This window comes from Staurois parvus, unplaced genomic scaffold (assembly GCF_062004578.1).
Source record: "Staurois parvus isolate SC_StPar_1 unplaced genomic scaffold, SC_StPar_1.0 ptg000081l, whole genome shotgun sequence".
NCBI lineage: Eukaryota > Metazoa > Chordata > Amphibia > Anura > Ranidae > Staurois > Staurois parvus.
Genome location: NW_028317877.1, coordinates 3796706 through 3812901, shown reverse-complemented (window position 1 = coordinate 3812901; position 16196 = coordinate 3796706). Strand labels below are relative to the sequence as shown.

The following is a 16196-nucleotide window of genomic DNA, read 5'->3' as shown; positions in this document are numbered from 1 at the left end:
ATTGATCCACATTTCTTTCTTTTTTTATTCTCTTATACGTTAATAAGGATACAGTGTTATGCAGAGGTGTACTTATAACAATTTTATAGACAAATGATACTATTTACAGTCGCGCGGGGGGGCGCGAAATGTTTTCTTCTTCCTAGGGGGGGCATGACAGAAAATAATTGAGAAGCACTGACTTAGGGGGACTGAACACAAATGTACTCCACACTTTTCAGATATTTATTTGTAAAACATTTTTAAAGCTATTTATCATTTTCATTCCATTTCACAATTATGTGCCACTTTATGTTGGTCTATCACATAAAATTACAATAATATACATTTACATTTTTGGTTGTAACATGACAAAAATGGAAAATTTCAACTGTTATGAATACTTTTTCAAGGCACTGTAGAAGTCACTGCATGCCCTTTGCTGGATTTTCAGGATCTTCTGTCCTATGGACCGATTTACCGTTGTTGTTTACACTTACTAGCTTTAATGGCATGGCTGTTGAAGCCTAGGTTCTGAGATAAAGGGGCATCTATGATTCTGTTTCCTACCATGATAAAAGCTAGGAAGTCTTCTTCTCTCAAAGTCTATCCAGAAATGGATGGCATACTTCTTTTGCTGTTAGACTCTGGACTTCCATCCTAGAACTTTCTCTGTAGGACATATCCTCTCCTACCTGGTGCTGGGTCTAGACCAGCATTTTGCTTTCAGCATGATCAGGGGCACGTTTCTGCTCTTTCTATTTTATTTCAGAGACTATTGGCTTCTTACTAATTTTTTAGGAACTTTGCACAGGGAGTGTACTATGTAGCTTCCTCTGTAACCCCTTGGGATCTGAATCTGTTTTTTGCACTTCAGAAATTGCCATTTGAGCCCAGGCAGACCATCATCCAAATTTATGGTCTCAAGGATTAGAATTCACTATTTCCTTTCAAGGTGCACTCTACTAAATATGTGAGTGCTTCTTGGGCTTTTTAGCATCAAACAACTTTTTTCCAGATTTGCAAGGCGGCTGTCTATCCTTTTGTTTACATATTATAGTTCTAATGAATTTTGCAGCTTCATCTGATGTAAGATTTGGGTGTAAGGTTCTTCAGACAGCTCTTTGAACTGCAGGCAGTCCCCAGTTTGTTCTTGTTTTTTCTTGGGCATGTTAATATTTCTTTGCTGTGTTGCCACCCCTCAGTTGGACTGCTTTTAGACATCACGAAGGTGAAATGCTTTGTGTCTCTCAATGGATGAGAAGGAAAACAGGATTTTTTACCCTAAAAATTATTTTTTTGGATTCTGTTGAGGGATACAGGTCCCACCCCTCTGTGCTTGTTATCATGCTCTCAGTACTGCTGGAAACTGGGCCCTCAAAACACAAGCATAGGGCAGATCTTTATTCTTTAAGAGCCTTTTCACACGGGTAGACTGTTTGGGTCTGCCTTTCTGATTTTCAGGTGGACCTGATCAAAACACCCTTTGTTCTCAATGGGGAGGCGGACATGTGTCTGTTTAAACCCACCGACATACAATCCTACCTGCTAAAATCAGACAGATGGGAATCCATTCCCCATCTATCTAGCAGATCATATGACAGTCGGATGTAAATGGCCCCATAGAGAAGAGCGGGCTATGTCCACTCTTCACAAGCGGAGCAGACACAGACCTGTCTTCCGCTTGCTCAGTGGGCATCAGTGCACAGATCCCCTGCTGAGAAGGTGAATCCGCTTTGGGGAGTCCTGCCAGTGTGAAAGGGCCCTAACAGTAGTTTACAATAATTGTAACAATGATTTATGCTATTAATTTATTCAATATTTTTGTGTTTTGATATAGTTATTTATAAAACGAGTTTGCTACACCTTCAACCAAGACAGATGACCATCTACCTTCCAGAAGTGCGGAAAATTTCAATGGATTATATTAATTTGCCAGTATTTAACACAAATGTTTTCAGTGAAGATGAAGATGACTTACCTGGTGAGTATCTAATGGTTCCTAGAAATCAGAAGAATCCTTTAAATTTGTTTTATTTTGCTTTAAGATTTACAAAGAAATATTTGTACAAATAGCAAAAAAGTGACAATCTTGTACAGTTCATAGTAATAAATCAGTTTAAAACTTTCATGTTCCCACAGGTTCCGAGGCAGATTAGATTTTAGTTGGCTGCTATAAATTTTTTTATCCATTATTCCTTTTTTTGGTGTATACTACATATCATGGTTATATATTTGTTGCATTGAATCCTAGTAATTAGTATGCTTTCTGCAAGTAGCAGCAATTTATCATAAATATAAAATGCATCGCTAATAGTCAATGAGAGGTATCAATATATGCAATAATAAATGATGATAAAAAAATCTATAATTATAATAGGTGAATATAAAATATCTGATCATGAACTGCAAGAAAAATCAAGTCCTGTAATGGTGCTCCCTGTGTTCCCAGTGCATATGGTATAAATGTGCACTAACCATCTGGTCAGGATAAGGACTGGAACTGGAGATGGTGAAGATGAAACGCCCTCGTATGATGAAGATGGGTCCGGAATGCCAGAGGTCCCCTTTAAAGGATATGCGGGTGAAAAATCCTGGATTACAGGTCGTTGCCCCTCTCTGGGACTGGTAGGTGGATCAGAGCAGGGCTCTGAAAATTGAAAGCGGGAAATTCAGGAGCTTTCAATCTTTCAATGGGTGAATGTGCAGTGTCAGAGGCGAAGGAGCATGTGAGTGGGCATTTTTATACTGTTATACTCCATTAAATAGATTACACTATGGAGGTTTTTTTTTTGTTTATTTATGATCTGGAGAGAATATTGTTGGCTGGGATATATAAAGAAGGACTGAAGCGCTTATTTCTGTGAAGGGGACCTGGAAGGTATCCTGGTACTACTCAGAGCGGTGCAATACTCAGAGCGAGCTGCCCCTGTGGGGTCGATGTAAGGAGGTGAGGGGGCATTTTGGCCACTAAGGATTCGCACGGAGTGAACACTTATCACTTGCATGAGCATTTTGATTTTTGATCACTATTATTGGACAATTTATTTATTTTGTGTGGATTTACATACCAATATGTTGGTTTGATCCATGGTTTTCAATGTGTTGTGTGTACAATATGTTATTCACGAGTGCTAGATAGCACACTGGTTACATCTGCACTTACTTATTCCCATAGGGAATTCACGTGTTGCACTTATAATTTACCCCTTATATGCACTGGGGGGTCTTGGGGTTATTCACTACATTATATTATATATTTATTTAGCGCCACACTGTTGTGTTATATCTAGTCACTTCACTCATAAGGTAAGAGGTTAGTGTCGGCAGCTTGAGTGTTAGGGCCCCATTTTTAGCGCAGGAGGATTTTTCCTTTACTTCTGTTATAATTATTGATTTTTTATCATCATTTATTATTGCATATATTGATACCTCTCATTGACTATTAGCTCTGCATTTTATATTTATGCTATTTTCACAAGGTCTTATGTGGTTTTCTTGAATGTTCAGCTGCTTTTATTTTAAGAGCGCTCACTGTATTATTTTATTACGTGGCAGCAATTTATATTTAGTAAAGTTGTTCTTTACCCCTTCCCCCTCCCTTATTGAAGACCAGGTAGTAAAATATTTGCCTCCATCCTTCACCTGAGCCCTGACTGCATCTGTCTCTCAGTGCACCACTTGGCTGATTGATTTCTATGGCTGGAACTGCTGTGAGCATGGACCAGCCATAGGCATGAATGACCCTGAGAATGTGCAGCAATGGCTGTATGTGGCCAGGTGTTTTTACTGCAATGGCTGTGCCATTCCAGGAAGGGCCACTTAGCTAAGATCTCAGGAGCAGGGGTGAAGGTATTTTACTACCTGGGATTTACTGATTGGTGTGGTGGGAATGTTACTTCTTATGTTTAGCTTCACTAAAAGTGAATTTGTTCATTGAGGTAGCTTTTAAAATGCATAACGGGTTTCCAATTTTGGTTTTTATAAAATTTTTATTGTTATGTTAGCTAGGATTTTGGACTAATCTTTTAATTGGATAAAAAGTAAGCTAAGTAATTAAGTTATTCTTTACATTTCCTAAATTAATATTTTCATTTTCTTTAGCAACTGGAACTTCTGGGGCACCAGAAAACAACCCCCCTTGCACTGTGAATATCCCCATTGCACCAATTCATAGCTCTGCGCAAGCTATGTCACCAACTCAAAGCATAGGCTTGGTTCAGTCTTTGTTAGCCAATCAAAATGTACAGCTAGATGTCTTGGCCAATCAAATGGTAGCTCCTGCTCCTCCGGATCATCCAGTAGAAAATGCTGTTCAGTATCCTGCACCAAATAGATATTCCAATCCAGGGCAGGTCATATTTGGTGGAGTTGAAATGGGACGCATGTTACAACCCACTCATCCTCCTTTACCACACCCATCACAGGCTACTGTTCAGATCCCACCTGTTGAAAACAATGAAAGAGACCATGAGCATCCTCAAAAGCCAAAACCATTACGTCCAGTCCCTCAGTTTGCAGATGGAGATGCTGTTGTTTTCACTACTGTTCAAGAAATGCAAATAAACAAACTCAACCCCCCACCTCCGTATCCAGGAACTATACCAGCTCCTCCAACTTCAGCTGCACCTCCACCACCAATCCCTCAACCTCCTTTGGACCTCTGCCTCAAGAAGGGAGACTTTTCCCTCTTCACAAGTGGGCACTACCAAACTCCACTAGGATATGAGCGTATAACAACATTTGATAGTAGTGGGAATGTGGAAGAAGTGTGCAGGCCACGGACACGAATGCTCTGCACACAGAACACCTATACTCTTCCAGGCCCAGGAAGTTCTGCAACCTTAAGGGTTTCTGCAACAGAAAAAAAGATTAAGCAACCATGCACCAGTGCCACATTGAATAGGTTGACTGTTCCCCGTTATTCTATACCACCTGGAGATCCACCACCATATCCTGAAATTGCAGCACAGCTTGCTCAAGGAAGAAGTGCTTCTCAGAGAATAGACAGCAGTCTTATTCATGCTACTCTGCGCAGAAATAGTCGTGAAGCAACTCTTAAAATGGCCCAAATGACAGATAATCAAAGAGCAACATTGCAACATCCTCCTAAAACAAAAAGCAGTGTTGTACCTGGACAGTTTCAACCACGGGCACCAGCAGCGTTGTACACTTGCAGCCAATGCAGCAGTAGCACTGGAGTAATTAGCAGCAGCATCAGTAATCATAGTGGCAATCTTAGCACTAGTACCATAGGAGCAGGAAATATCCGTCCTGAATTATCAACAGCTTGTGGTCCACAGCAGAGTACTGTTATTGTTCACTCTGCTAGTACTGCCCCTTTAGCATCTCAGTCATCATATAATTTATTAAGTCCCCCTGAAAGCTGTCGAGACAGGACAGATTATATTAATTCTGCTTTTACAGAAGATGAATCAGTTTCCCAACACTGCCCAGTAGAAAAGCCAACCAGGCATTTAAATCTGGCTGAGACAGGACTTACAATAAAGCGGCCCCCACCATATCAGTGGGACCCACTGGTAAGTGAAGATGTATGGGTTCCCCAGGAAAGAACAGCTCATAATACATTGCCAATGCCCCAGAGACCACCCCCTCTAATCCTTGGACAAGGTCAGCACTTAGATATGTCTCGTGTGCCATTTATTTCCCCAAAGTCACCCACCAGCCCTATTTCAACATTCCAGACAAGTTATGGAGTTGGGATGACATATAACAGTGGTTATAATGTCCCACCTCCTCTTCAGCAAGTACCAAAACCTTGCTCTCCAAAGGAAGCTTTACCTCCAGCACAGTTTGTGCAGCAAGAGCCCGCTATAATAGTACAGCCAGCATACCCACCCAATTTGCCTTGCTGTCCCTTGCCACCAATGTATCCAGGAAGTAGTAATTGCAATGGCTTGCAGCTTCCTCCAGTGGCACTACACCCATGGAACACATACAGCCCATGCCCACCAGCGCCGAGTTCACAGTCTACATTACCACCGAAACCTCTTTTGGTGCCGGAAAAGCCTGTCATGTCTCCATCTCAGCCAGAGGTGCAAAATAATGTGGGCAGTGAAGTCATGGTGGAAACTGCAGATAACTTCCAGGAAGTTCTGTCATTAACAGAGAGCCCTGTAGCTCAGAGAACTGACAAATTTCCTAAAAAAAATAGAAAACGTTTAGATAGCAGAGCGGAAGAAGGAAATGTTCAGGCCATCACTGAGGGCAAGGTGAAAAAAGAAGCAAAGACCCTGAGTGACTTTAACTCTCTCATAGCCAGTCCTAGGCTTGGAAGAGAAAAAAAGAAGGTTAAGAGTCAAAAAGATCAGCTGAAATCCAAAAAGCTAAATAAGACAAATGAGTTTCAGGATAGTTCAGAGAGTGAACCTGAACTCTTTATTAGTGGGGATGAGCTGATGAACCAGAGTCAGAGCAATAAGAAGGGATGGAAAACCAAGAGGAACCTTAGGACTGCTAGTGACCTGGATGAGTTTAAATGTCGGAAAGCTAATGACAAAGATGATGGCAGGTTGGGAAGCCAAGGATTTGTCTATGTTATGGCAAACAAACAGCCTTTATGGAATGAGGCAACACAAGTCTACCAGTTGGACTTTGGAGGTCGAGTGACTCAGGAATCTGCAAAAAACTTTCAAATAGAGCTGGAAGGTAGACAGGTATGGTGAAAGTTTTGTTTGTATAACATTTATTTACAGTATCAATTATTTTAATCTTTTTTTATTTCTACAATTGTACTTTTATATATACCGTATATATTTTTTTATATACTGTATATATAAATATTGCAGTATATCCCTTACATGGCACTTTTGTAAGGAACATGTTGTGCAGGAGTAGACTGAGACAGATACTGTAGTTTCTTCCTCTAGTAAGATTTTACTTTATTTTGACATCATGCTTAAAATTAAGGACAGATAGGACAATTTATTTTACCATTTCCTGAGGATTTACCCCCCTTCCTGACCAGGCCAGCACCAGTGCTTCACTGTAATCACATTGCTTTGCATGACTCTGCCGTGCACAGCCATCCAAAGCAGTGTGCGCAAGCTGACAGGGAGGAGAACTGTTTTGTTTACAAACAGTTCTCCCCATCGGAGATGCTGGGCAATCACCAGTCACCGGCGAGTAATCACCGGTAAGGACCTGGTGATTGACGGTCGTGAATGGCGACACGGGTAGGGTGCTAAAGAAATATCATGCATGCTTTCCTTCCACTAACACAAAAACAATGCAGCCCCCCCTTCTCTGTTCAGCACATTTCCTTTTTTGCATGTTTCCCCCCTCTGCCAGAATACACTGATCAGCACTTGCAGCCATCGCTGATAGCGCTGATCAAATGCTTTCAGTATGACTGTTTGACAGAAGCTAGCTTCCTTTGAACAGAGTACACACTTTCCAAAAATCAGGCACTTGTTGAACCAGCTGACTTTAGGTGCATTTGTGCCCAGCTTTAGGCTAGTTTACAGTTTACTTATGGGGTGAACAATAAGCACATCTGTCTAAAAGGTGAGGCTTCAGTCTTCTGAAACTAGAAAACATTGCGTCCTCCCTGTCTGCTTTTCTATTATTTTTATTTTTTTTTTGGACAAAAGTTCAGAGATGCTTAGTGTTCCAGTATTATTTTCTGTTTACTGGACTTCAAGTCTGTTAGGAAACTGTGTGCAATGTTTTCTTATGACAGCTGATTCCTGTGTCAAAGTAGCTAAACCGGTCCTGCAAGGTGTAGGCAGAGAAATTACAAGAAATACTTCTTGATCATTGCTAATAAAGAAGCCGGATAGGGCTGTTTCAGTAAAACATGGCCATCTAAAGCAGGGGTCTCCAAACTATGGCCCACGATCCACATCCGGCCCACTACAAGATTTTATCCAGCCCACAGCAAAAATAATCCGTCTGGCTGGCAGTGGATGCACTGACCTGTGTCATAATACAGAGACCGGCGCATCCACTGCCATCCTGCTAGCTATTACCCTTCTCCAGTGCAGATTTTACCTCCTCCCTCTGCTGTGGTTTGCTGCTAAGATCATAGGTATTCTGGCAGCCAATGAGGTGGTTTATAGGAGGATGGTCCAAGCCTGCTGGCCTCCCAACTTTTTCCTTACTGCTCTACACCATGAAAGGTAAGGGGGGCTCTGCTGGGCACTCTTGAATCTAAGAGGACACTCCAGTATGTAGGAGGTAATGGGGTTCTCTGATGGGCTCTCCTGAATGTAAGGGCGGGACTTTGTTGGGCACTCCTGGATGTAATGGGAACTCCTGGATGTAAGAGGGACTCTGATGGGCACTCCTGGATGTAATGAGGGCAGGACTTTGTTGGGCACTCCTGGATGTAATGGGAACTCCTAGATGTAAGAGGGACTCTGATGGGCATTCCTAGATGTAAGGTGGTACTTTATATAAAATTGTTTTTTTTTTGTTTTGTTTTGGGTTTTTTTTACCTGCAAATATTTTTGAATTATGCAATGTGGCCCTCATACTAAAAAACTGAGACCCCTGATCTAGAACACATGTACAATCTAGGTCTTTATCAGTGTACTAGATCAGATCTTAGAGGATCTGTGAACAGGTTAATGTGCAGAGTGCAAAGAAGACCACTTATAGGGCATAAAGTGGAACTAAACCCCCCCCCCCCCCATTCTTTACAGCCAAGGAAGCTGCCATCTTAGCTTACATTTGATTTGCAGTTGCAAATTTTGTTGGGGGGTTTCCCACTTTAATTCTCTTCTTTGGTACATCTTTTAGTAATGTTTAGAATCCTAAACGCCATCATTAGTTGTCCTTGCTGATTTATGTAAACTATTATATACATAGACCTATTATTTTGTGTTGAAATAGACCCCTTTCAGTTCTTCTGGATCTATGTCCAGATTGTGCAGAACTGCTATTTAAAGTATATGTAAACGCTAAGACTGCTTATTATTTGCTACCTTTTGGTCTGTAAGGTATGTACTTTTGTGTTATCTCAGATAAAAACCCTTCTAGTTGCTGTCTTAGGATTGTGTTGTGCACAATAAGATAGGTGGTTTCCAGTTGTTTAGCAAAAGAAAGCAGGGCTAACACCACTCAGTCCACAAAAACTTGTGCTGTCAGCCTAGTAAAGGGCTTAGCTGCATTTTTGACAGCTTAACTGGTATTTTTTTGTGCTTGCATACTTTAAAAGTAAAAAAAAAAAACGTGGAGAAATATCCATGTTTTGCAGAGATGTAATGCATATTTTTTATTTTAACCTAGTACAGGGAACTATAATGATTTTTGATCATTTTCTTTCAGAATTGTGTTAAGTTTTTATATTTTAAAAAATTTAATTTCAATTTTGCTATCTATATTAAACCCTATGTTGTCTTTTAACTATTATTTTTGGGATACAGCACCAAACACATTAGCTACTTGTAACAGTGAGCATCCCGTTGCTTGCTGGTGGTTGTGTCTGGTGAAAATCTTCTCTGTAGTGAATTCTTATTTTTATTCTTTTTTCCGGCAGGTAATGCAGTTTGGAAGGATCGATGGCAATGCCTACATTTTGGACTTTCAATATCCCTTTTCAGCCGTCCAAGCCTTTGCAGTTGCTCTGGCTAATGTGACTCAGCGTCTCAAATGAGTCCTACCACGTGGACATGTCATCTGTTCTTTGAACAGGGGATTAACCAATGTTTTAGTAATATAAACAGAACAAGCGGTAAAGCATTTCAACTGGAAACAAGACATGACTGCCTATGTGATGGCACTCTGTGTGTATTTTTTTTTTGTTTGTTTGTTCATTTTTTTACATGCAATATAGCTGAGGATGGTTGAACGGGAGCCATTTCATGCTACGGTGGGAACGTGGCTTTTGACTTGTATTGATGGTTATGTTCTGTTGTGTTTGGTGCAATAGATGTTAGAATATTACGTGGAAAAACTGCCTTATTTATAATAATATTATTTTTGAAAGCCGTAAACTATGTTGTTCATTGATCTTTTTTGGTTTGGAAAAAAAATCACAAATTAAATGCAACTAAACGATATTTTTAATACTTGAATGCATAAAACAATTAATGGGTACTGAAGGTTGTATAAATATCCTTAAAGGTGAAATTTAGGGTGTTTCTATAACCTGTGAGTTCTGTTAAATTTTATTTGTATAAATGCTAGTATTTCGGTATGTGAAAATGTGCTAAATTTTAAAACTTTTTGACAAGATGCATTTTTAACTAGATTAGAAAATAACTTTAACAACCATAGGTATGTGCAGACATCCTGAGATGTCTTTACCATATGTATTTCATTCTAGAAGCAGATCTGGGCATATTGTAGATAAATCTCAACTTCCAGCTGAGGTTCTAATACAGCCCAAAATCACACAAGTCAAATTGTCTACCTCTTTGTAAGTCCTGCTGACCGGCAAAGAAACGCAACCTTGGAATTGTTGGATATGAGGAACGTAACAGAGCCTCTAACTTCATATGGATGTTGAGTTTAATGTATATTGTGTGTCTTGGTTCACAGGTTCCAACATTGTGCATAAATGGTTTTGGAATGAAACTTAGCATGTGCATGAGCTTTGGGGGCAAAATAGCAAATACTGGTTACTTAGATGTAGTGATAGGTTCACTTTGAGAAATGTCAGAAGATACGTTTTCACACAAACCATAAACCCCACTGGTCGTACCTCAGTTTTTTTGTTTTTTTTTTCCCTGTCGCTATGGACACCTCAAATATTTTACAGGGATGTAGAGCCCTGTACAATATCTACGGCATAAAGTATTGCTGTGTTTAGCGGGGCAGGGTTCACAGCAGGCAGATGGAGGGCCAGTAGGGTGGCATTCATGGTGATATCTTCGGTCAAGAGAATGAAATGCTCCTGAACACAATGTTTGGAACAATAAAATATGAACAAACATTGTCCCATAATATTTTGGTATTTATCCATGGCAACACTGAATATACCTTTTCAGATGAAAGTATACCAATACTAGGTACTTACACATTTAGGCTACATGCACACAGGCATTTAGCGTTTTGCCTGTAGAAGCAACTGTTATCCTATGTGTCCATGCACGTTAGGTTGTCTAACGATGTTTTTTATGCTGGCAGACAAAAAAAAAATCACCTGTTTTGTGTTTTTGAGTGCATTTTTTGAAAAATGCTAAACATTAGTACAAAAAAACTCGCAAAATTAAGGTCTTTTTCTGCCAAGAGCACTGGCGGTTTTCAAGCCAGTGTGCATGGAGCCTAACATATAAAAAAGAATATCAAAACAATAAAATTACAATAATTGATCCTGCCCATAAACAAACACATCCGCTAATACCAACGCACACACTGCATTTATCCGTTGGTTCCTCCCTTCTCTTTCTTTGGATGATGCTCCAACCATGGATTATAAATGTGTGTACTTGTCTGACAGCTATATAACGGTTCAAAAGGGCATTTGTACCCAATTTAATAAAAAATTGCATAAACTGGACTCCTGTCGCTTTCAGTAAAAAGGATAGCGCTCTGACCATATAATATTAGTCAATAAAACAAGATACAGGATTGTGTGGAAATATACAAAGGAACTGCTCATAGCTCCAAGGTGAAAATGTGCAATGAAAGGAAATGCTGAGGTGAGCCAAATAGCGCAACTTGCTTTCCAGTACAGTTTATTTCTCAGTATTCGAAAAAAAAAAAAAGGAAGGATATCATTCTACTTAGGCATGAAATATAAATGCAAACAAAGCAGATCCATATAATGTGATGTTTTGGAATATATAAGACATGTGTAAGTAAGAATCTGAAATTAAAAACCTAGGCACTGAACAGAACTATTAATTAGTCTCCCGATCATCGTGGCATCTATCCAATATATCTATGTGGACAATTCACCTCTAGGTATGTACCCAGTATATCTGTAAAAGATGCAGCACTAGGAACATAAGCAAGTATATCCATGTGGAGGATACAGTTGTACTCCTGTACCAAGTATATTTATGTTAGTAAATACGCTAAAATGGTTACTGGTCACACAACCACTTAAAATCTGAAATATTAGACTACACTGATCCTAAAATAATAATTATAGTAAACCATCTACATGTTACACAGCATGCATTTGGAGCATACAAAATGATGACCGTTAAGGTCTCTTTCATAACTACTTTAGTATCGTTATCCACACCTGATTTTGGCAAATCTCAAGTAATGTGATCACGAATGCACTTTTTTTTAGCTTTTAAACATCAGTATTTGAGTAGGATTTTTTTTTTTTGCTTTTTTAAATTTTGTTTATTTAGGCACACTTGACCTTAACCATTATTTAGCATCTTTTCATGACAGGACTTTGATAGTGCATTTTGTATTTAAATTATATTGTTTAGTGAGTTACTTTGCAAAAATATAATGTAACATAACCAATTATAACAGTTCTATTTAAAGCCATCTTTTGCATTAATGTTCATTCTGAGTATAAAACAGGCAAGGCAACAACGCAATCTATGAAAGGCTTGAGGCATTGGTTTAAAAAAGGTAAAGGTGTGTGTGTCTCTGTGTAGGATATGCTGTTAATTATGGCATCAAATAACAGGTTTTCGAAGCACTTGCTGCTCTAACTTACCCCAAGGCTGCCAAGAATGAATATGCTGTCACAGTTTTGTTGTGTATAAGGTCATCAGTGGTGCTGTAGAAAAGACTTCTCTCTACCACATCACTCAGTTTTCAGCAGCTACATAAGTTTTTGCATTATCAATCAAGTCCTGAATAGTACTAGCAGAGAATCCAGTGTACTCCAGACAAGTCCACAGTAGTAGGTTTCAGGAGCCATTTTCCCATGTAATAAACTATAAATTCCATGTTGAATGAAGACGATGGAGATGTTTGATAAAATAGCAGAATAAAGGTGGGAATACACAATTAGAAAATCGACCGATCTGTCATCCAACGACCAAGAGGTGTTTGTTTATTGGTCGAAATCGTGGCCCACATTACCCAATCTAAAAAAATCGTTCGTCGGGCAATACGTAGTGTTGACGTCTTCCGTACAAGTGGAAGTGATGAAGTGTGCGTGTGACCTTGTAGCCACTCCCTTCCGGCAAGAACGAGCGATATACACAACAATTACCAGCAATGAGTATAATATAGTTTATTACATTATCTATATACATAAATATATTTCTCAAGAACAAAGCACACAAAATAAAAACCCAGAAAAGTAGTCTACCTCCACCCTTGAAGGTTAAAGATAATAATAAAAAACTTTTCTTAAAAAAGTCCAAAATCTCAAAACACACCCCACTTTTAATAAACAAATGTTCAATAAAGTCTCTTTTATTCTTCTTTTCCACGAAAAAATCCTTTTTCTCAACACCCGTACATTCTGATGCCCATATACCTCAAAAAAAGAAAAAACTTAACATAGTGTCATACCTTTTTAGAAATCAAAACACACGTGCCCTTACCAGTGCACCATGCACTACTAGTGAAAATACTCAAGCAAACGAGGAAAAAAAAAAAAAAATATATATATATATAAAAACTCTCTATGTGAATATCAGCCTATATTATTAATGTAGGTATCCGTGTCACCAAATCTATGACCAGTGTGACAAATACAAATCACATCCACTATGTGAGTCTGTGACACTTATGACACTGCAACTTCGTGACACCACACTTGCAATAAGTGATCAAACACACATCCCCAACCAAAACCGTGATCTCCAACTCCTTGTGTAAGGACTGGAGTTGAGAAACACTGACCTAGCCTGATGCAAGGGAGCCAAGCTGCAGGATCACAGATCACTTGACCAGCCTGGGTTAAAAAGAGGAGAATTATATTAATCCTATTTCTATTAAGGGAAGTGTATATGGAATTATGAAATTTATATTTGGACAGATGGAGAATGGAAGATATAATACTTTATCGGACCTAATATTGGATGGATTTCTACAGCTAAGGAGATCTATATCTAGCCCTATCTGTGGTTATAGAGGGTAATTATCCATCTTACACAAGGAGTTGGAGATCACGGTTTTGGTTGGGGATGTGTGTTTGATCACTTATTGCAAGTGTGGTGTCACGAAGTTGCAGTGTCATAAGTGTCACAGACTCACATAGTGGATGTGATTTGTATTTGTCACACTGGTCATAGATTTGGTGACACGGATACCTACATTAATAATATAGGCTGATATTCACATAGAGAGTTTTTATATATATTTTTTTTTTTTTTTTTTTTTTCCTCGTTTGCTTGAGTATTTTCACTAGTAGTGCATGGTGCACTGGTAAGGGCACGTGTGTTTTGATTTCTAAAAAGGTATGACACTATGTTAAGTTTTTTCTTTTTTTGAGGTATATGGGCATCAGAATGTACGGGTGTTGAGAAAAAGGATTTTTTCGTGGAAAAGAAGAATAAAAGAGACTTTATTGAACATTTGTTTATTAAAAGTGGGGTGTGTTTTGAGATTTTGGACTTTTTTAAGAAAAGTTTTTTATTATTATATACATAAATAGTGATACATAAAAATATAATATGCAGAATTCTGGTTTCATTATCTCATTAGGCCAATCTTTTAACATTTGGATTTTTTGTTCTTGTTTATGAAGATTCCTTGGACATAAACATCCGGGTCATCTTCTGTTTCCGCTCATGCATGATAGCGCTTGCTAGATTTTTTTTTTGTATGACCGTCATACCACCACATAGAAAATTGGTCGTTCGTATGCGAAACAACAACATTTTTCACTGTTGTTCAACCGGATTTTTTAGTTTACAATATCGTTATCGGTTAAAACATCCTGCTCATCAATGAAGAGAAAATCGTTCGATCAGGGTTCCGCAAAATTTTATGTATGATTTTCTTGCCATGTGTACGGGGCATTAGGCATTCAGTTGAGTGAGCCCTCTATGATTAGTACAGTGTAAGATGTTGGCCTAGGTAGCCTATATTATCTGTGACTTGGTTTCAAATAGTCATATAGCTTTGAGAATCGCTGCTCTAGAGCTAAAACGTAGTGTAGCAAACCTATTCTTTTATTGCAGTGTGAGGTAGAAAATGATACCAACATCTGGTGTATACCCAATTTGGATTTACAAGCCTTCATTTTCATTAGATAAACCTGTTCAATTGCTTAGTAACACAAATTACTAATCAGCCAATCACATTGCAGCAACTCAATGCATTTAGGCATCTAGATGTGGTGAAGACGACTTGCTGAAGTTCAAACAGAGCATCAGACTGGGGAAGAAAAGGGATTTAAGTGACTTTGAATGTGGCATGGTTGTTGGCACCAGACAGGTTGGTGTGAGTATTTAAAAAAAAACTGGGATTTTCACACACAACCATCACTAGGGAGTACAGAGAATGGTCCAAAATAGAGAAAATATCCAGTGAGCAGCCGTTGTGTGGACAAAAATGCCTTGTTGATGTCAGAGGAGAATGGGCAGACTGGTTCGAGATGATAGGCAACATCAGGGTCAGAATTTGGTGTAAACAACATGAAAGCATGGATCCATCTTGTCTTGTGTCAACGGTTCAGGCTGGTGGTGGTGGTATAATGGTGTGGGGGATATTTTCTTGGCATTAGCAAGGTGTACCTAATAAAGTGTCCGAGTGTAGTTTTAAAATGGGCTCCTTCATGTGACTTAAAAATAGCTGACACTTTTGCCTACTTTTATTGCTCTACAGTGGTAGTTAAAGTGTGCCTTTCCTCCTGCTTTCTGTCTGATGGAACATTTGTCCCCAAGACGGTATGTGAGGGGAAATCTCAGCTGGAGCACAGAATATTTATAAACCCATTCTTCCCCACACTATCCAAAATGTTTTTTTTTGTTTGTTTTTTTTACTGGATATACATGTTAACCTCTTCACGCCGGCCACATGCAAATGTGCGGCCTCCCAGCGTCTGGGCCTAGACGCCGAGAGGCCGCACATTTGCGTATATTAAAAAAAGACATATGTGCTGAGAGCGCGTGCCCTGCGCTCTCCCAGCACACAAGTCTGGTACTCACGGAAAGGTCCCAATCTCCTCTTTCGATCGGGACCTTTCCCGATAATGTGACGGCGTGTCACGGCGGTCACATGACCCTAAACCCCACCCTGCCTCCCGGCTTCTGAAACCCTTACAGGGCCGGGAGGCGCCGACATGAAGGGGTTAATATCTGGTCAAGTATCTGATACCCTCCATTTTGTGTCTGTTCTGTTTTGTACCTTGTATATGTACACACAGCTTTATCTAT

At 39.3% G+C, this 16196-nt stretch overlaps 1 protein-coding gene across 1 annotated transcript in view; it reads left to right on the top strand.

Annotated features, from left to right (window-relative positions):
• Window positions 1-11446, top strand: part of TULP4 (TUB like protein 4) — a 219326-nt gene extending 207880 nt beyond the window's left edge. The window contains exons 13-15 of the mRNA XM_089669724.1: window positions 1820-1963; window positions 4084-6656; window positions 9482-11446. Of these exons, the coding sequence (XP_089525850.1) occupies window positions 1820-1963; window positions 4084-6656; window positions 9482-9598 (2834 nt within the window). The 3' untranslated portion in view covers window positions 9599-11446. The remainder of the gene's footprint in view (window positions 1-1819; window positions 1964-4083; window positions 6657-9481) is intronic.
• Window positions 11447-16196: the final 4750 nt, after the last annotated feature.